This window comes from Apteryx mantelli, chromosome 22 (assembly GCF_036417845.1).
Source record: "Apteryx mantelli isolate bAptMan1 chromosome 22, bAptMan1.hap1, whole genome shotgun sequence".
Taxonomy (NCBI): Eukaryota; Metazoa; Chordata; class Aves; order Apterygiformes; family Apterygidae; genus Apteryx; species Apteryx mantelli.
The window spans coordinates 9,234,016-9,253,599 of NC_089999.1; the positions used below are offsets into that span (position 1 = coordinate 9,234,016).

The 19,584-nt window shown below is 53.4% G+C and overlaps 3 protein-coding genes and 2 non-coding genes across 8 annotated transcripts; 1 reads left to right on the forward strand and 4 right to left on the reverse strand.

Annotated features, from left to right (window-relative positions):
- Positions 1-60: 60 nt before the first annotated feature.
- On the reverse strand, positions 61-6,694 carry TSR1 (TSR1 ribosome maturation factor). Of its 2 annotated transcripts, XM_067309845.1 has the most exons (15): positions 6,586-6,694; positions 6,412-6,515; positions 5,762-5,978; positions 5,548-5,682; positions 4,750-5,177; positions 4,228-4,387; positions 3,725-3,885; positions 3,224-3,429; positions 2,709-2,865; positions 2,350-2,460; positions 2,039-2,171; positions 1,503-1,619; positions 1,077-1,217; positions 878-952; positions 61-761 (listed from the first exon to the last, which is right to left on the reverse strand). In XM_067309845.1, the coding sequence occupies exons 1-15, from the start codon at positions 6,683-6,685 to the stop codon at positions 583-585; spliced, it is 2,424 nt and encodes an 807-aa protein (XP_067165946.1). In that variant the 5' UTR covers positions 6,686-6,694; the 3' UTR covers positions 61-582. The 2 variants fall into 2 exon arrangements, with proteins under 2 accessions (XP_067165946.1, XP_067165948.1); XM_067309847.1 differs by lacking the exon at positions 1,503-1,619.
- LOC136993969 (small nucleolar RNA SNORD91 family) lies at positions 1,884-1,976 on the reverse strand. Its single transcript, XR_010886247.1, has one exon. It is a non-coding gene; the product is annotated as a small nucleolar RNA SNORD91 family (small nucleolar RNA).
- LOC136993970 (small nucleolar RNA SNORD91 family) lies at positions 3,063-3,155 on the reverse strand. Its single transcript, XR_010886248.1, has one exon. It is a non-coding gene; the product is annotated as a small nucleolar RNA SNORD91 family (small nucleolar RNA).
- Positions 6,695-8,584: 1,890 nt separating the features above from the next.
- POLDIP2 (DNA polymerase delta interacting protein 2) lies at positions 8,585-16,532 on the reverse strand. 2 transcript variants are annotated; one of them, XM_067309848.1, is made up of 11 exons: positions 16,350-16,532; positions 15,539-15,620; positions 14,748-14,845; positions 13,736-13,832; positions 13,158-13,233; positions 12,909-13,016; positions 12,541-12,677; positions 11,462-11,488; positions 11,151-11,276; positions 10,633-10,712; positions 8,585-9,057 (listed from the first exon to the last, which is right to left on the reverse strand). In XM_067309848.1, the coding sequence occupies exons 1-11, from the start codon at positions 16,511-16,513 to the stop codon at positions 8,943-8,945; spliced, it is 1,110 nt and encodes a 369-aa protein (XP_067165949.1). In that variant the 5' UTR covers positions 16,514-16,532; the 3' UTR covers positions 8,585-8,942. The 2 variants fall into 2 exon arrangements, with proteins under 2 accessions (XP_067165949.1, XP_067165950.1); XM_067309849.1 differs by lacking the exon at positions 11,462-11,488.
- A 93-nt stretch (positions 16,533-16,625) lies between these two features.
- On the forward strand, positions 16,626-18,845 carry TMEM199 (transmembrane protein 199). Of its 2 annotated transcripts, none has more exons than XM_067309470.1 (6): positions 16,626-16,829; positions 16,896-16,969; positions 17,043-17,132; positions 17,730-17,772; positions 18,148-18,260; positions 18,413-18,845. In XM_067309470.1, the coding sequence occupies exons 1-6, from the start codon at positions 16,658-16,660 to the stop codon at positions 18,506-18,508; spliced, it is 588 nt and encodes a 195-aa protein (XP_067165571.1). In that variant the 5' UTR covers positions 16,626-16,657; the 3' UTR covers positions 18,509-18,845. The 2 variants fall into 2 exon arrangements, with proteins under 2 accessions (XP_067165571.1, XP_067165572.1); XM_067309471.1 differs by having other exon boundaries at positions 16,896-16,951.
- Positions 18,846-19,584: the final 739 nt, after the last annotated feature.

Sequence of the window (19,584 nt, forward strand, 5' to 3'; positions counted from 1 at the left end):
CGGTGTTGGTCTCCACAACACAGTGTCGCTTTGTTCCAAAGCGAAGCCAGAATCACTGCAGGGGAGGGGACCTGGAAGCAAAGTGCTGCCTGTTCTTCCCTCCACAGCCACCCGCTCTGGGACAGGCCTCGAGTGAGCTGCGTGCAGTCTCCCCAGCTGCTACTTCACTTTTCTTTCTCAGTCTCAGTGATAACCTCCAGCAAAGGCCAGTGCAGGACCTCGATACAGCAAAATCCCCTTGCCAACAAGCTCAGTCCACTGCTAGGGCAGGGCAAGAGGGGAGGCAGCAGCCCTCGTGCGTCGGGGTTCACAGGACAGTAGGGTGAACACAGCCTCCCATGTGGCCTCCACAGCCAGATACCACCAAGACACAGGGACTTCCATGTTTTTGAAAATATTTTCCATCAAAATAAATAGCTGTAGCTGGTACCTGAGCAGCAGCTGGTGGGACAGCCACCCTCGTACGGACCCCAGCACTAGCACGTCCAAGACACATCAGCGCTGTCCTCACCGCGTACAGGCTGAGAGCAGCAACCAGGGAGCAAAGGCACGAACTGCGTTAGCCATGCTGGGCCTTGAGACTTATTCCATTTCCACCTCCTGTGCCGGGGGCATAGTCTCATCCCTCACCCACGGCACAGGCTCCGGAACGTAGGGGTCATAAGTCCATTTAGGAAAAACACGCTTGTAGAGGTTCAGCAGCACCGTGTCCTGGGATTTTAGCTGTCCATCGAAGTGACACTTCATGTGACCATGGGTCCCTAGACACAGGGCAGAAGAGGCCATCAACTGTCTCTCCTGCCTAGGAAGGGCAGGCTGCGTATGCACAGAGAGGGACCACTTCCAGCCCAGCATCAGAGACAAAAACCAGACCTACCTAATGGCTCCTTGATATGTCCCCTACGACCCCACTTCGTTCTCAACTCCACTGGCTTAAACCACATCACATCCTCTGGAGACCAAAACATGAAAGCAAGTAAGAAACAGACTTTCCTATGCAAGCTCAACCCCTCCCACAGGCAGCAAGAGTTCTGCCTCCATATCCCCTCTTCCCACCACACGGAGAAGGGCTGTACCTCTGTTAAAAAACATGTATCGCACTACAGCTGTCTTGGTAAAGATCTTGAAAGGATGGCCGCTGAGCACCAGCCGCTTGATGACGATTCTGTCTGGGTCCACAGCAAGCAGAGAACCCGTGGCAATGAGATCGTGCATTCCTGCAAGGCAGAGTCATTAACGCACCCGGGCAGCGCCACAGAACGTGCCTCCATCACCTCCCTCACCACAATGCCCTTCCTCGGATGTTCGTAGGCCAGGGCAACCCCCCCCCCCCAGCAGGTCAGTGATAAATGAGTTTATCTTCTCAAACAGCGTGAAGTATGAAGGACACACAGCTCCTTCAAGCCACACTTTCTGGATATGTGTACTCGTAAGCCAGGTATGAGAAAGCCCTGCTAACATTCGTTTCCCAGCCACCACCTCCCCAGCATTTACCAACTTACCATTACTTCTCTGTTTAAAAAGAAGTACTGAGGCAGGAGGGAAAGTGATAGGAGCATAAACGGTCACCACTAGAGCAGCATCCGGGCGCAGGAAACGCTCCAGCTTGTGCTTATCAGCTAGGACAGAACAGCAGCGATCAAGTTCAGTCCAAAAGCAGTCACCAGAGCTCTGGAAAACCCCCATCAACCCCGTCCTTCCCTGGCTCCTGCTCACGCTGGCAGGCAGGCTCCACTCAGTCACACGCAACCCTCCTCAACGGGGGCAGAGTGTCTGGGGATCGTGGCGATCCTCCGAACTGCCAGCTCATTTGTGTGGAGCCTGCTACCGCCCTGCCTGGACCACAGAGCCATGTGGCTCCTACTCCCCCACTGCCTAGTGCCTCTCCTGGAAGCCTCAGAGCCTAAGGGTGCATCTTCAGAAGGGTCCTTCAGCCAGGTTCAGACATCATGGCTAAGACATCACAGGCTTCCTGCCCTAGAAACCCCAGCCCCGCTTCCCAGCGGACCTGTTCCCTCCCCACAGGCCCCTCACAAACCTGACGTGTGCTGAGAAAACAGGGGAGAAGCTCGGAAGCGTCTGAACCCGCAGTGAAAGATCAGCTCCTCCTTCGCCTTTACTGGCTCGCTGTTGCTTGGATGCCGCCGCACCAGGAAATTCAACACCGACATCTGCAAGAGATGCAGCACTGTGAGGGGTCAACAGCAGGGCTGGCAAACGACGGTGGGCAGAGCATAAAGCAACCAACATCGCAGCAGCGACAAACGCCCTTGACAATGGCTCCCCATTGCCCGCCAGGTCCTGTGAGCTCCACACCTACAAGACACCAGCATGGCCGCACCTACTCACCTTCTGTTCATGAGGAAGCAGTGAAAACAGGACTAGTGGCCTCCCGTCTTTGAAGCTCTCCATCACTGAGACAGGCACATTGCAGACATGAAGCGTAACGTACCAGCCAACCTGCCAAGAGAGGATCAGTTATGAATCTCTCTCTCAGTAGAAAAGGTATCAGGAGGAACATGTCTGGGTTAGAGAGGGAATACAGGAGAAAAACATTATCTGGGCTTGTGACTTCAGGTTAAGAAGCAGCTGGCTGAATGATCAACTATGCAGCCACTTCCCTGCCAAGTCTTTCCTTCTGGGAGCAAGGGAACACAGTAGGGGAAGAGATGGAAAGGTGACTGGCCAGCAAGAGAAAAGGGAATTACCGAAGCCCCTTCAGTCTCCTCTATCTGCCGGAAGATGTGCTTTCTGGTTCGGGAGAAGTCCTGGAACTGGAAAATCCTGGCATAGTCCCTTGGGAGATTCTCTTTGGGGTCCCATGGAGAAGTCCTGAAGCTCTTGAGCCCTCTATATTTCTGGAATCTAAAGGACAGACAACAGGAAAGACAAACTGCTTAACAAATCTAGGTGTCCTGCCAGTCCCTTCCACACTCCTCAAGATCTCACACCCTCAGAGAAGGCAAAGGGAGCAAAGCAAGTTTTAGCCCTCTCTCAGGCCAGAACCAAGCTCCCCCTTCCCCAGCGAGCTGCCCAGGCCACCCACTTCTCCCGCCAGTGCCTCCCCTGGAAGCCTCAGAGCCTAAGGGTGCGTCTTCAGAAGAGTCCTTCAGCCAGGTTCAGACATCATGGCTAAGACATCACAGGCTTCCTGCCCTATTTCACCAATCTAGACAGAAGGGACCTTCCAGCTCCACTCCCAGCAAAGGAGACAGTTTCCTACCTGACTCTGGCAGGCACGTCACGTGGCGTGTCCACCTCATCTGGAAACATTTCATCCATTCGCTCCTGTTTGTATCTCTCCAGCATCTCTTCCTCGTCCTCCTCCACTTTCTCATCATAGTGGTCGTCCCGCACACACTCGGACACAGTCATGGTCTCACATTCCTCCTCCGCAAGCTCCTCTTCCTCCTCGCTGCCTTCCCCCTCCTGACACACAGGACAGCACAGAGCCCGTAAGCACACACGCTCTGCGGATGTCCACGCAGCACTGCAAACCCTGTGTGTACTTACACAGTGCAAAACGTGGCTCAAGCCACAATACAGTCACTCACTTGCTAGCTAACAGGCCAAAGCAGCAACACGATACACGTGATTGAGAGATTTAACTCTGAAACGCAGGCAGGTCCTGACTCTGTTTTGTGCTCTTGTGTGGCAAAAGGACTGTCCTAGGACACACAACAGTGGCCTGGAGATCACCTGAAGTATGAGCTCTTGAAAGTACCTGGGAAGCTGCCTCTTCCATCATATCATCGATGTCATCATCTTCCTCCTCCTCCTCATCTTCCTCACTGTCCTCTTCTCCATCATCCACAATCCAGGCAGCCTGGTACTGGGATGTGCCTTTGGGGACCTTCACCACCTTCCTGCTCGCCTTCAGAGAAGCTGTGGGATTCCCAACGATTAATACAGGAACAACCCTCCTCCCCCTCAGCAGCACCTACACGAGAAGAGCCAAGAGCAGCTCTACACGACAGTCACTTTTTCCCAGGACAGAAATGGTCAGGGCCCAGGAAAGGCAGCGACACGTAACCCTACTAACCACCAGGGAAACCACGCGGCCTAGTGGTCAGGCGATGGGAGTAGGAAGGGAAGTCACGAGGAAGGCTAGGGCTCCCGGACAGCGCACTTCTTCACAGCCCCCTCAGCCACCCCAGTGACACAGGGATTCTCACAACACTCTTAACAGGGACACGGAAAAGGTACAGAAACGCTGCTGCTGCTCACCCTCTGCTTCTTGCAGTTCCTCTTCAGTAGGCCATGTCTGCTCCCCTTCCATAGGATCAGGGACCACCTCTGACTGCAAAGACTCCTGCTTGCTAGCATCTGCCTTCATCAGGACCTTAACATCCTCCTCCATCTCATCAGCACCATTTACAGAGTCATCCTGAAGGCCAAGAGAACAGAGTCCCCGGTTGTGAACACACCTAATTCAAGCTAGGGATCAGTCGGAAGGGAAGGATGAGCTCCTCCCACAACCCTCACTACCAGAATTATCCCCGTCCTGACAAATAACAGCACAAACTCCCCTCAGCATAATATTCATTACGTTGTATCATCACAGTGTTCATTACAGGCTGTACCCAAGGAAGTCTTGGCTCACTGGCAGAGCACAAGTTTATCGCCCCCCTTGATGTAACTCATTTTTCCCCCCACCCTTGACCCCACACACCCTATCTTACTTTCTTGATGAAAGTTTAAAAATGTTGTGTTTTAAAGGGCAAGACAAACCCCTGACCACCAGCACACCTGTATATCCACGTCCTGACTCCTCTTCTGTCCTTTAACCACTCGGGGGTTCAGAGAGAGGGGGTCTGGGGGGGCATCCACCTGGCTCATCTGGAAGTCTCCATGTCCCACAATATGCACCAGGCTGTTCACACTGAGGGTCTGTCCCCGCACAAAGCCGGATACCTTCAAGGTCCCAACCAGGTTGCTCTCCTGACTGGGCACAAACTCGGCAGCGTAGGCCAGCAGGTGAGCCCGTCTGTCCCGAAAAGCAAGATGCCGCTGCTTCTGGGCAGCGAGGTGCCTCAGCAGCAGCGAGGATTCCTGATCTGTGTTCAGGGGGAAAAGCTTGGCCTCTGGAAAGCGTTTCTCAATGGCTTTGGCAAGTTTCTTCTTAGCATCTATCCGTTTCTTTGGTGGCAAGTCGGTGCCCCCTGGGACAGCGAGAGCTACCAAACAGCACATAGAACAGAGCTCGTGATCAGAACATAAACCTTCTCATACCCCTTTTACCAAGCACTAACAGGACAAACTCAGATTTCTGCGACTCAAATGAGCCAAACAACACATTCACAAGTTACTCAAGCACCCATTCAAAGGAGCACACAATCATCACAGAAAACCCATCGTTAGAATACATAATACGGCAGCAGGACAACAGCGCTTGTCTAATTGACATATGCTTAGAAACAGAGTGGTGAAAGACCTGTGGTCACCTGCCAACACGTGGAGTTTTTAATTACTGCAACAGCAAGTCCCCATCAAGCCCCCCCTTAACCCATACCCCACTAGAAGCCTTTATGTTTCTCTCTCGCTCACCATAACTGGGGAGCCCCTGTGCAAAGAGGCAGGAGAGGCAGTGCTCCCCTGCACTGTCCCAGCCATCCGCAGGATCCAAGAGGAACAGGAGGGAATCTGCGACCTTCGCGAGGTCGAGGACAGCGTGAAGATCCCCTGTGCACAGAACATCTCCGTTACTGCGGCTGCTGGGCCTAGGGAGTCACAACCCACTCCACCAGCAGCGTCTCCTCACCCGCCTGTGCTGCCACGAAGCGCCAGCGCTGCTTGAGCCGGGGACAGAGGAGCGTGAAGCCACCGGGTCTCCCCTCATCAACACGCACAACAGCCGCATCCTGGCTCTGCAGCAAGCGGAGGGTGTTGTGCGCTGCGGCCCCGCTGTGCAGCGGCACCACGACCACGAGGTGTGGGGGCCCGTCCTTGCTGCCCAAGTTCCGCTTCTCCGCCAACACCTGTGGGCACAGCGAGACTGTGAAACCCAGCTCCCACCCTCCTCCCCAGATCGTGTCTCCATCCCCCCACCTCAGCCTGAACTGGTTTGGCCTGGTAATGCCCCCCCACCCCAAACTGAACCAACCCAGGTACCCAGACCCCTCCCAGCCGCAGTTCCCACCCCCTAGACAGACCTCAGCCAGCCCACGCCCCATTCCACCCACAATCCTGCTCTGAATCAGCCTAATTCCCATTTCCCCGCCCCGGCCCAAACCATCCCAGCTCCCGTTTTCCATTCCCCCCCTTCTCCGTGCCCCAAACACACCCGGTTCCTGTTCTCCATCCACCCTCTCACCCCAAACACCCGAACCAGCCCGGATCCCTTCCCCCCCCCCCAACACCCGAACCGGCCGGGGTCCCTCCGCCCCACTCCAAGCCCCCCCGGCCCCTCACCGCCTCCTTGCGCTGCCGGCGGAGCTGCAGGGCCTGGTGCCGCCGGTCCACCCTGCCGAGGTCGCGGCGCCGCCGGCGGGGCAGGGCCTTGACGGCGACTCGGCCTGCGGGGAGAGAGCGGTGAGGGGAGGCCGGGGCGCGGGCCGGCGGGGGGCCTGGCGGGACCCGTCTCACCTGCGGCGCGGCGCTGCGCGGCCCCGCGGCGCTTCCCCCCCTTGTGCGCCTTGTTCTGCTGCTTCAGCGGCCCGGGCCGGTGCGCGCCCGCCGCCGCCATGCCGCCTCCTCGCCGCCACGCGACTTCCGCTCGCGTCACTTCCGCCCGCGCCCGGCGGAGGGAGGGGGCGGCGCCGGTGCGGGGCATGCCGGGAGCGCGCAGCGCCGAGCACAGCGCCAACATGGCGGCGGCGGCGGGTGCCCCGGGCCCGGGCGCCCTCCCGCGCCGTGGCAGCGGTGTGCATGTCGCCGCGCTGGGGAAATCAGAGGCAGAGCCCGCGGCCGTTCCTCAGTGCTTTATTGCTCGGCGCTCGTACAGCTGCGCGCCCGCAGGGGAGAGGCGGCCCGCGGCGACGAGGCGGCCTTCCCCCGGGCAGCGCCTCCCCCCCCGGGAGCGCAGGCAGGCGAGCAGCGCGGTTAAACATTTACAGCAGCGTCGCCATGGCCAGCAAAACCGAAGCCAGTAAACCCGGGGAAAGGCAGCGCAGCTGCTACTCAGCAGTGACACGGAAGGGAAAAGCAGCGCGCGGGATCATCCTCCCTTATCCCTCCTGCTAGGGAATCAGCTCAGCACCGGCAGCTGCCGGCTGTTCTTTACACCGATCCTCTCCTGTCCCTAAAGGCAAGCTGACTATTAACCTTTTAGCTTGAAGAACAGTGAAGAAAGCACATCCTACCTGAGAGGAGGGAAGTCAGGAAATTAAGGGACTGGTGACAACTAAACACTGTCTAAGCAGCAGTAGTTATTCCTATGTACGTGTCAGTTGGCTGCAAGACAGCGTGTGAGTCTCTCCCAGTGCCATCTCTGAAGGCCGTTTGTCTGTCAGCTGGGATGCCCGCAGCAGATCCAAAGGCAAAAAGGCAGTTCAGAGGGGAGGACTCGGGAAGAGGGGACAACTGGAATATGTTCAAATCAGAAAGGAAAAAAAGTCACATTAGTTATTTATCCCTTGTCATTTAAGCAAGACCAAGGAGAGAAGCAATATTTGTTTGAAACTTTTTTTGCCCAGCCTTCACATCACAAAGCCATCTACCTCCGCTCCTGTGAGTTGCCCAGTCTGGCCTTGAAAGCCCACAGGCAGCCAAAAGGGTCCCACCGCAGAGGCCCACGTCTCTCTGCTAGCCTTCGGGGATCTCGGCAATCCTCAGAGCACCTGCAAGCACAGTTCTGGCTTGCAAAATAGCTAATGCCTGATTTGCACTGTAGACTAGGCCCTTCGTATGTAAAAGCAAAAATCCCACAAACCTATACATCATAAGCATATGGGAATTTCACTGACCTGCACCTGCTCGGCTCTGCAGGGCCCTCTGCCCAGTGTACAAAAGTTAAGACCTGTTGACCTCAGAAAGCAGGAGTAGGAAGCCAAGCACCAGCTCATTGCGGCTTCAGTACTCCAGGTTAAAACAAGCCCTTCCTGGTGAAGCAGAAACTACCAACCAAAGAGATATGGTTGCCACCACGTCACGGGCACAGGAGTAACCTCTAGCAGTTAAGCAGCACATTTCTCACGCTAGGCAAGACCTTGCAGCAGGGGAGGGCTCCTGTCCACCTGTCCTGCACTACCACCACAAGCTGGCCTGTGCTCCACACGCAGCAGCCTGCTCAGCACCACCTGCCAAACGGCCTTTGCACTTCTGCACTCCCTTCTCCAACCAAATGGGCTCGGCATCCCTCCAGCACAGTCCAGACGAGCAGTGCCATTCAGAGCTGTGCAGAGGGAGTGCGGCTTTCAGGCTGCTCTGCCACACCTTGGCTAAATCCCAGAAAGCAGCTGCATTGCAGGAAGGCTGCGCCTCACTAGGAAGCGGAACGGCTCACTCTTCTGCTCCCTAAAAATCTTCTCTGCTGAAGCAGTAAGAAGTTTGGGCTTATTCCACTTTGCACATGGGTGAGGGGGGAGAAACAGGCTGGGGCAGGCTTGATGCAAAACCCAGGCCTTGGTTTACAAAGGAAGACGGGTTGCAACTGGAAGGGCCAGTTTATTAGAGAAACCTCATATTGCAGAGAAGTCACAACACATCGGAAGGGGTCCAGGCCTGCTGAGTGGGCCAATCTTCTGCAGCAGCACAGATCTAACTCCCCAGCTCCAACCCCAGCAGGTGCCACAGACGGAAGGGTTAACTGTAACAGAGCTTATGTTTACAAGCAGCCTGAGAGAGCCAGTATTAAAGTTCAAAAAAACCTCCCCGTTAGACAACGGTTAAAACAAAAATGGTTTAAAATGTTTAAAAGCTCCGTGTTCCTGGCTGCAGTGTGATGGGGAGGCAAAGGTCTACAACACACACAGTTGTCTGTGGGTCTTGGCACTCAGTCTGCTCTACCAGTGAAGGCCGGAGGGGGGGGTCTTCTCGTCTTTGTTGCTTTCCAGAGAAAAGGGTGGGATTCGGACATCAAAGTGGGAGCCGTCAGGCCTCTCAAATCGAAAAGTACCCCTGCAAGATAAAGGCAGCGATCACACCGAGGCCGGGGGCAAACACAGCTAGGAATCATCAGCTAAAAGGCAAGAAATGAACTTTTCCATATCCTGCAGAGGGACTCTGGGGCTGCGTTTGCAAGGCCGGTTTGGCAGCAAGCACACCTCTCTGCCAAGGTGACTCAGTTATTACAATACTCCTGGGCAGTTTACAACACATCTCTGATGTACACTTCCTGAAGAGAGATGTCATGACTGGAGCCCCCAGGAGCTATATTGCACCCCAAGCATCTGCAGCACTGTTTACCTCAAACCCACCACAAAGGGGACAGAACCATCTGAGCTATTTTTACAAACTGATTACCAGTAAATTCAGATTCTTATTTCTTGGCAGAAGCTCCACTGGTTAAGAAGTCTGGAACAACTACGAAATCCCGTCACAGACATAACTCGGAGCAGCTTCTGCTCTGAATTTCAGAAAGGGCATTGAAGAACCAAATCTATTCGTTCTTATACAGAAGAAGCATTTGCCACGTCTCCAGAAGAACTCTCACTGCCCTGAAATACAGACCACTGTGTACTGCAGAATATGGCACAGGCAAGAGGACTGTGGAGATACAGTAGTAGGTTCTCATTAGGCAGAGGACACAAATAAGGACAAAAGAAGCCAAGCCGAGCACAGCTTCTGAACTTCAGAACCTTTGTCTCCTTCTCTTCAGGATGCATGTAGAGAGGAAAAAAACACTAAACAAGCTGTTTTAATTCCCCAGGGCATGCATTCAGGCAACTGCAAATACATAGCATGGCAAACAGCGCTAACAAAGGTGTATCTCATAGGCAAAGAGCTGCTCTCATGCATTTTCCAACTCAGGCAATTCCAAGGCAGCTTAACTTCTAAAACAGATTTACTCAAAAAACACAAGCCAGAAGGACCTGTCATACAAAAGGCAAGAGCTGGCAGTGCATTTCCTGGCCCCACAGAGATGACACTAAGTGTGCCAACGCACTCGAAGGGAAGGGAATCTGTTTCAGCCCCAAGGCACAGGAAAAGAACAGCTCAACCTGAACACTTTCTTGCCCACACCTACAGAAGAGGAGACTTTAATGTCAGACTGAAGGCCTTATCTGACCTAAATTGGGAATAATCCCGCACGCCAACTCCTTGGACACAGAACTGCACAGCTTCACTCAGGGAGAGTCAAAGCCCGGTGAAAGTGCAGGGAATACTTGTGCATGCATGAAGACATGCCTCTCACACTGAGGACTGAGAGGGATAGAAACCAAGTACATCAGCTGATGATGGAGAACTGCTCCAGCTCTTTTCAAATCCAGTCTGGCACAGACCAGAGAAAGAGGATAAATTAGTCTGGAGCCTCTCTCAGTGCAGGGAATCAGCAGATGTTCTTATCTCTAACTGGGACTATTACTATAGAGTAGCTCATAAAAACACCCGTTTTAACTATCAAGTATGTCCTGTGCAGCCCACTTCTACCCACCTTTGAGTCTTAATTCCAGACTGCAAACTCTGTGCGTCCCAGATCAGCGCTGTGGGGTCCTACATCTAAATACTACTGCAGTAATAAATGCTCCTTACCACATGTGACCACTGGATGCCTGCAGGGAGACGTGACTGCTGTACTGAAATGCTGGCTGTTCTTTGGATAAAACTGGCTCCTGAGAAGACAAGAAGAGACCACTCTACATCAGCAGCAGATCTTAAGATTTCTCCACAGCCACCCATCAACAGGAAATTTACACAGCAACAAGAAAAACAGAGATCCATGGGCTTCAAAATGGTACTTAGCACCAGTTCCTCTTCTCTGCTTAACACCCTGAGAATCACTATCAACTAGATGACAAACAACTCACCCAGTGAGTAGCAGGAGAATTGCAGTTTTCCCATTATCAGTCATTTAGGACCATTCTCTAACACTCAGTGTGAGGTTTCAGCTCACAAGTATTAACAACAGATGAAAAGCTCCTCACGTGATATTTTTCATAGCTCATTTTGTATTCCATCTAAAAATGTCCATTAAGAAACTGACTGCTAACTCAGCCCAAGCAAAAGGCTACATTTCCCAAAAGAAATACATGATATTACACAATACCTACCCTTCCTACAACCCCACGACCTCTGACAGTTTCCAAGGTGCCGGACAAGCTAAATATCCTCCAGTGCCGTTCTCGTAGTTGTACGACTTCGCTGTCAAGGTTCTCCAAGCGAATACAGTAGCGCCACTAGACAGAAGAAAGACCGTGATCAAGAACTGGAATCAACTGCAAATTGCCAATAACCCACAGTCAATATTGGGAAACAGTTGCCAGGCAAGGGCTACTCTTCCTCAGAGCTTATCACACAGCAGTGATGCCACAGCAAATAAATTCCTTCCCTTTAGCTGCTTTGTGAAACAGAAGGCACTTACCCAGTAGACATGGGAATTCTGGGCTTCCTGTCAAGAGAAACAAAAGACTTTAGCAGCTGTCCCTCAAAGCTCAGTGCCAAAACCTCTTCAGCTGTCAGCACAGCACAAGCACAGGGGCTCACGCTCCATGCCAGACTGACGCAGACAACTCCCGTGAGCACAAAGACAGCTGCTCTCCAAAGCAGTCCATCAGTTACCGCCTGGCACTGGCTCTGCTCTAGACATGTAATCATGAGGTGGGAGAATTTCAAGGATCTTGTGACTATGGAGGGTTGACCAAAAATGGATCCCCATGTTAATTACGCACTTTATACAGGTCTAGAAACACTTGAATCCTTGCCTTCAGGCATCTCTTTGTCTGACCATGTTAGGAAAAATATCATTTGGGCTCCATGGAAGCTGCAATTCCACATCAGAACTTTCACCCGTAACAGCCCAGGTTCCCAGGCAGCCGTACTTGACTAGATTCAGAAATCAAACTGCCGATGTAATTCCCAGCCCTCCCGCTCAGAAAACTGTTGGCCAACATCAGGTCTTATTATTTTGGATGCTGAACATCAAATTATTAAGCTTTAGAGAGCACATAGTACCAGCTAAACCCAGAAGGCTTTAGCCAAACCTTCTGATCTGCATTAGAACCAGAAAACGGACCTCGGCACCCACCACCTCACTGCTGGACAGGTTAACAGCATGTCTTTCATTATAGGGCAGACGGCCTCAGTGTCACCTTACATACATGCCCATCTGTGACTCAGGCAGTCAAGGATCAATGTACAGGCTTTCCTAAATCTTCATGAATATCTTGCTAACACTGTTCTGCAGAACAGTCCAGGGTATTTCACATCCTACAAGTAACAAGCAAAAGCCAAGTTGCAGGAGCCATTCTCCAAAAACGTATGAGAAAAGGGTTTCAAGTTCATACCTCTGCTGGAAATAATGACAATGAAATCACAACTATGATAAAAAGTCATTTCTCCAGTAAGAGCAGAAGGTAACTTCAGTCAGTATACTGGCCTTAGAAAAACATGCAAGATAAACAGATCGCAAAACTAACATAGCAACGTGCAACGCAGACCTACCCTCATGCCCATATAGAAAGGGATGACTGTGACTCGGATGTTCTCTGTGGTTTCTCGGTGCACATCAGAGAGCTCTAACCAGGGATGGTTCTTTTCCTGCCACGCACACAGTGTATCCCTTGCTACAAAAGGTGGAACTGCAGGGAGGGGAAAGATGACTGCTTAGCAGGAGAGGCACGCTGTAACCAAGTGTCCTCCCCTTAGAGCTTTCGCATAGTTACAAAAATTATTTAAAGGAGGCTTTACTGTAACAAAACCCAAAGCAGACCACAATTTTACACTGTATCTAAGATGATGAGTTCTGGATACTTGTCTTAGAAGACGTTAAGCAGCTGGCTTCAAAGATTTCCCTCTGAGCCAGAAGTTACCTTTTGTTTGGTCGTACAAGAGAAACCTCTCGAAGAGCTCATGCTGGATGGGCACTTGATCAGTGGAGCTGTAGGGAAGGATGTCTTCATGGCTTACATAGTCTAAACCTGAAAAAGAAACCCCACAAGCCATTGAACTTCTCCAGTAAAGGGTAGCTCAGAAGAGATTTACGACTCTTCCAACCTCGCATCCCAACAGTCCACATCTCCACAAAGCTCCAAACGCACCCCCAGGCGCACATCACTCACCTGGTATGGCATAGAGGGCTCTGCTGTCGTCGTGATTTGCCAGGAACGTAACCGCTTCTGTCTGCGATCTCTGGGACTGAGAAAAAGGGAGATTTATATTTTTCAGTACAGAATGTTGCAGGCCAGTCTCCAGCCAGGTTTTAATATACAGTTCTCTCCTAAGTGTGTAACTTTTATTTTACTTAACCAATTCACATCAGAACATTTCTTTTTTTAATTTCTCTAGACTAACTCTCCATTCAAACATCAAGCGAAGAGGGTTTTTGGTGTTGTCACCCACATTCATAATGAGCTATATGCAACAGAATACGAATACCAACAGGAAGAGGAACTGAGGCTGGAGAGGGGAAATATGGCTCAGAAAACAGTGATATGACACTCCAGACTACCTTTCTCAGGGAAATTATGACTTCAAGAATGACTTTGGCCTAAAAGTTCCAAACATTCCCAGGATAAGAACTCAGGTTAGTCATCTTAGCAGCACTCTGTCAGCCTTTTTATTCCAGTAGCTGTACATTTAGAGAATTCATATAGGAGAAGACCTCTGAGTTTCAGTAAAAAGATTACTGGTTACTTACTATATGCGGACAATCCCGGGCATCTATTAACACCTGATAGTAAGTATGCGTTTTGCCTTTGACTTCTTTGGAACCATGTCCTGCCGCATTCTCGCTCCTAAACGGAAAAGCAGAGCGCTGAGCTTAGAGCAGCCCCGCTAACCCGTGCACAAGCACAAGCCCACCCCCCTCGCCTGAGCTAGTACGCAGGACGGGAGAGAGTTCATTTCCACACGGCAGCAAACTGTTCTTACCAGGAGCAAGCCCACTCATAAACAGTAATTTTTAAAGTACATTTCAGAGTCTGCAATCATTCAATTTCCATCCAAATTATATTCATGTCATCCACCCACACAACGATAAATGAGCTGGGATGACAGTCAACGGTGCCTGTCGCTGGCACAACAGCTCTGTTTTCAGATGACTCGGAAGCTCTTCCGGTCAGTCCAGTATCCCGTCTGGGGTAGCTGTTTTCACTGCTCGCTCATTCGCTATCTGCTCGCTCCTCAGTCTTTTCCAAGTCCAAACACCCACTCACCTGGCATACCTCCAACAAGAGCCAGGGAGAGAAATGGAAGGGAGCGGTGAGGGAAGTAAATAAAAAGGGACTCAGTCTATCAGATGGATAAACTTAGCCCACCAGGTTGAAACTGGGGAAGCAGGTGACAAATGCAACTCACTGGCAATCTATACAGGAAGCAGCCTGCAATTTTAACACAGGAGCCTAGTCCTAACTCAAAAAGCAGCACAAAGTTTTGTTTTACTAAAAAAAAAAAAAAAAAGTGGAGAGGCTTGATTTTTATTTTCTAGACAGACACACTCTTCCCTCATAATTCCATCCTGTCTCTTAATTAAAACAAAATTAATACTCATGCAATCTCTCTTGTTTGAGCACCTCTCTTTCAACTGATGTTCATGCAAAACAGACTTGTACCATTGTCTCCCTTAAAAAGGCTTGTTTACCCTGACCAAGAAACTCAAAGAAATGTAAATACAGTAATATAACAGCATGCAAACAAGAACAAATCCTCACTTTTCTGTGACAGGAGAAGCAACATCTCGATCATAAAGCCTGGCTTGCCAGGGAAACAGAACTATTCCTCGATAGCCAAACACACTGTGAAGAAATAGCTGAAAAGAACAAATAATTACATTTTAATACATAGCAAGCTTCTGTCAACTTAGGTACAACAGAAAACATAGAGCCAAAAGCCCTTTTCTGATAATATCTTAAAAAATTTTATAGAGGTAGAACTAGCAATGTTTACATGGAGCCTACACGTGTAGGACAGAGATAAAGGGAGAATCACCATTGTGTAGACCTGGAGCAGAGACAAAGAGGGAACATAAGCGGCTTGGGATGAAAGAACAAATTCACGTCATCTCCATCCCATTAAAATGAATGACTAAATCAGTTATAACATACTGGACATCAGAAGTGCAGAAAAGGAGACCAGAATGAAAGAGACCACTCAAAGATGGAGAAACAGATATCTGAGTCATAAGCATAGAAATGACAAATTTAGCTTTATTTCTCAAATTTGGCAATTGACTTTTTTGCTGCCAAAGGGAAACTATGCCTAAATAAAATCAGCAGAGCAAATACCATTGCATGAACAGTTGTGGCATGTTGCACATTCTTATCAATTTCCTACTGTCAGATGACTGACAAACTGCAGACACAGCAGGGACAAGGAGCGCTGAACTGTGAAATTTCTGGCCTTCTGCTACTAGGCAGGAGCCTTCTTGCAGGTAAATCACGCAGCTACTCTACCTCTGTGGCAGAAGCCTGCAGGCTCAGCTCCGCTCCCCAAGACTGCTTACCTGGCCTGTCTCATATTTGCCGTGTTGCTTTGGTGCTTCAAACACCCCCACCGTCTCCAGCACTTTGCCCTCCGGCCGGTTTCTAGGAGGAGAGAGCGGGTTTGCTGGGCGCGCACGGAGCTGCCCAGCTGGTGCCGAACCTGCCCCCGCGGGCCGGGAGAGCCGCGTGCGGCGCAAAGCACCCTGAGCCCCCGCTGCTGGCCGGGTAAAACCCCCACCCTGTACCTCCCTCAGGGTGCGACACCCCCCACCTGCACCCACCCCCTTCCCTGCTCTCCACACATCCCCAGTGACCTCTTCACCAGTCTCCCCTTCCCCAATTGCCCTCGGCACCCCCCACACTCCCTGTCCAGTTACCCCAACCCCCCAGTTGCCCCTCTCCCACAACCCTGTCCCCCCGACAGCCCCTCCATCCCTCCCACAATCTGCCTATGCCCAATTGCCCCTGACAGCCCCCCACCCCCACACCCATCCCCAAAGGCTCTCAGACAGCCCCCACATCCCTCTTCCCCCGTCACCCCCTAAGCGCCCCCCATACCCCCTACCCCCAGACACCCCTGACAGCCCCCCACACCCCCTACCTGTACTCCCAGCCCCAAACACCCCTCCCTTCCTGAAGCGCCCCCCACCCCTAACCCCCCCCAGCCAGACCCAAACACCCCTGACAGCCTCACACTCCTCCCTTCCCCCCACCCCTAGGCGCCCCCCACCCCCTGCCCCCCCAGGCCCAAGCGCCCCCTGACACCCCCCCACGTCCCTTCCCCCCACCCTCCCCCGCCGCCGCCGCCGCCGCCGCCCCCACAGGCCTCACCGCGACGAGAGGTGCCGCCGCGGCAGGAGCTGGATGGCCGCGGCGCCCCCCGCGCCCAGGGCCCGGGGCCCGCGGGCCGGGGGGGGCTCCCAGAGCGGCAGCCCGCGGGCCCGGCACCGGCTCAGCGCCGCCGCCACGTACCGCCGCGCCGCGCAGCCCGACATCGCGCCGGCCGGGCCGACCCCGCCGCCAGCCCACAATGCACCGCGCGTCCGCCTCCTTCCCACCCCCCCCGCGCCGCCTGCTTCCCGGCGGCCCTCGCGAGGCGCGCCGCGCCGCTCTAGCACGGCGGCGGCCGGCCGGCCAAGATGGCGTCGTCGGTGCGGGCCGGGCCGCGGCTGAGGCGGGCGGTGGCGAGCGGCGAGCTGGCGCGGCTCCCCGCCGGCCTGCGGGCCGAGCTGGAGGCGGCGCTGGGCTCCGGCGGCGCCCTGGTGCCCTTCAGCCTGCTGCGGCGGCTGCACGGGGCGCTGCGGGAGGCAGGTAGGGCCGGGGGACCGGGCTAGGCCGCGCCCGGCCCCGGCCGCCGTTAACCGCCGCCTCCCGCAGGGTCCCCGCTGTATCTCCACGAGCTCCTGGAAGGCAGCGAGATCGCCCTGCCCGAGGTGCCGGTGCCGCCGCGGGTAGGTGAGGGCCGGGAACGGGCCCGGCAGCAGCCCCGGCCCCGGCCCTCACGGCGGCTCTCTGCTCCCGCAGAACCCCGAGCTGGTGGCGCGGCTGGAGCGGATCAAGGCCCGGCTCGCCAACGAGGAGTACCGGCGGATGACCCGCAACGTCACCGGCCAGGTGAGCGCCGCGGACTGGCGCCCGGGACGCACTCCCCAGCTGTCTGCCACCCCCTGAAGGCAGGCTGCCAAAAGCCCGTCTCTTTAAAAAACTAAATGAGTCCACCCAGGCTGCCAAATTGGCGTTATCCCCAAACCAGCTAAGCTGAAGCTGACTTGAAGGACAGGAGAGGCCGGATGACCTTTTGATCTGTATTTTAAGTTCTAGTATTCTAATTACCCGAGGCTCCTGGAGTTATGCCATGTGTGGGGGGGTATTTGCTATCCATTCAGAAATCCTTCCTCAAAAGCATGACAGGTAGCAATGTGACAGATAGCAAAGGAAATTTCCCCAGTAGAATGAATGTAATGGAGGGGGGATGTGAGCCGGGTTTAGAAATCACCCCTTCTCAGTGTCGTAGACTGACCGCAAGCACAAATCGAGAGAAACACAGGCTTTACAGAACCGCTTCTCACCTACAGCGTGTCTGACCACTGCTAGAGCCCCACAGAAGCCAGATGTATTTCTGAATGAGTCGTTCAGACAGGATATTATATTGGTATTGCTTCTGTTATTAAAATACAATACAACACAAGTTGTTTTAATCCTTTCTTTTAGGAGCTGAACCGGTACGGGACATTGGCCGACTTTGGGAGGCAAGGTGAGTGGCTGCCTCTCCTGCTGACACCAGGCAGTGTGTAGCTACAGGCAGAAAAATCAGTCTTGGGAACTGTCGCATCACTAGTTGTTGACATCCGACAGCCCTCCCTGCTCCAAGCTGCAGTATCTCGCTGGATGGTTTGGATGCACAGAAGTGTTCCTCGAGTAAAGGAGCAGCCCACTTATAGTTCCTACAGATATTTCTGGAGGCATAAAGCATGGAAATTCGGGAATATTCTTGTAGCCAAACGGAGGCAGTCACTGGCAGATTCAGTTAGCAGGATGATAGCTTGTCCCAAACCCTTCTCTCCAAGGCTACATAACAAGCAGCTTCTAGCCTTTCCTAAAAATCACCGCCTTTCTCCCTTCTCTCCAGTTCGATCCGTTAAAGCTGTGGTCATCACCATATTCAACTTCATTGTCACCGTGGCGGCTGCGTTTGCCTGCACGTACCTGGGCAGCCAGTACATCTTTGCGGAGATGGCTGCGGTGAGTGAGCGCGGAGGCCCGCGGCACCCGGATCCCGCGTGGGGCGCGTCGTGCAGGCCAGACCGGAGCGGCAGATGCGCTGCCTGGCACCAGGCAGCAGCCTGAGCGCACCCGCGGGGGTCACTTATCTCTCGCTGTTTCTGTGTCCCCAGCGCATCCTGTCAGCGGTAATTGTGGCCTCAGTGGTTGGCTTGGCCGAGTTGTACGTAATGGTGCGGACCCTCGAAGGAGACCTCGGGAAACTGTGATTGTGCGTTTCCCTGCGAACTGTGACCCTCGTGCTGGAGGCTTTTGCCCTCCCCAGGAGTCATTTATTTGGGGCAGGTTTAGCCTTGGGCTATCAACTGTTTGTACCTGCTGCTGTTACCAGGAAAACTGCTGCATTCCTCAGGCCTCGTCCTTTGCTTGCCCACTCCTTACGTTCCTGAAATAAATCATGGGTTAAAGATCTTGCAGCTGCAGAACAGAAGAGCCAACAGCAGTGGACTCATACTATCCCAGTATAGAGAGGGGTGTCAGCTGCTGCTGTTACAGTTCTTTTGTGAAGTTGCTGGGGGGGTTGGAAATAAATGTGTTGTGTTTATATTTGCAACCTTCTTCTTGCCTGACGGGAGACCTCTGTCGCTATGCAGCACGCTGGCCTGGCATCCAAAAGACACCATAGAGAGCTGTGAATCTTCCTTCTCCCTCTTTATCCTGCTCCATCTCCTGCAGAAATCGGTGCTCTCACGTGGCCGGTTCTTACTGCTCCTACCTGGTCCCTCACCCGCTTTAGGGAGAGCGTTACTCACTGGTGACCGGCACGGCAGTTACCTGACCCATCTCGTGTTTGGTGGCAAGTACATTCCCCTCCGCGCAGACCTGTTCAGAACGACAGCATCTAATGCAGCAGCACTGCAGCCACGTTGGGGTTTCGGCCTTGTCTCCAGCGGCTCAGCAGACAGATGCTCCCTCGGCGTAGCTTGTACCCCGTTCTCACGTGGGGAGAAGTTGCGCTGGGGGTTGCCATTTCTCCTGATCCGTGATCCTGTGACTGTCAGTGCCAAAAGGAAACGTGGGGCCCCGAGGAGGGGCACAGGCCGTAGCTGCCTGCCAGAGCAGCACTGTACCACGCTGTGGAGTGCGGCAGGGCACCCGCAGGCAGAGCCGGCAGCTGCCTTCCCCTCTGCGGGCAAGCTGCCTCCCCTCGGCCGCGGGACCGGGGCAGAAACTTGGGCTGCCACAGAGAAGCACTCGCCCTTCGCCGTTGCCAGCTGGCGCTGGTGGTCACCACCTATGCGAGGCCGAGTGCCTGCTCTGTGCTGAGCCGGCTCGGGAAAACCCT

Bases quoted from the DNA above. Each gene is read 5' to 3' on its own strand.
- POLDIP2 (XM_067309848.1), bottom strand. From the start codon at position 16,513: ATGTCGGGCTGCGCGGCGCGGCGGTACGTGGCGGCGGCGCTGAGCCGG. The intron at 14,846-15,538 runs GTAAGCAGTCTT...TGTTCTTTTCAG, and splicing joins GCAAATATGAGACAGGCCAG to CTATTTCTTCACAGTGTGTT. The intron at 13,017-13,157 runs GTGAGTGATGTG...TTTCTTTTTCAG, and splicing joins AGCCCTCTATGCCATACCAG to GTTTAGACTATGTAAGCCAT.
- TSR1 (XM_067309845.1), bottom strand. From the start codon at position 6,685: ATGGCGGCGGCGGGCGCGCACCGGCCCGGGCCGCTGAAGCAGCAGAAC. The intron at 1,218-1,502 runs GTAAGTTGGTAA...TCTGCCTTGCAG, and splicing joins TTTTAAACAGAGAAGTAATG to GAATGCACGATCTCATTGCC. The intron at 762-877 runs GTAGGTCTGGTT...CCCTGTGTCTAG, and splicing joins ACATATCAAGGAGCCATTAG to GGACCCATGGTCACATGAAG.
- TMEM199 (XM_067309470.1), top strand. From the start codon at position 16,658: ATGGCGTCGTCGGTGCGGGCCGGGCCGCGGCTGAGGCGGGCGGTGGCG. The intron at 16,830-16,895 runs GTAGGGCCGGGG...CGCCTCCCGCAG, and splicing joins CGGGGCGCTGCGGGAGGCAG to GGTCCCCGCTGTATCTCCAC. The intron at 18,261-18,412 runs GTGAGTGAGCGC...CTGTGTCCCCAG, and splicing joins TCTTTGCGGAGATGGCTGCG to CGCATCCTGTCAGCGGTAAT.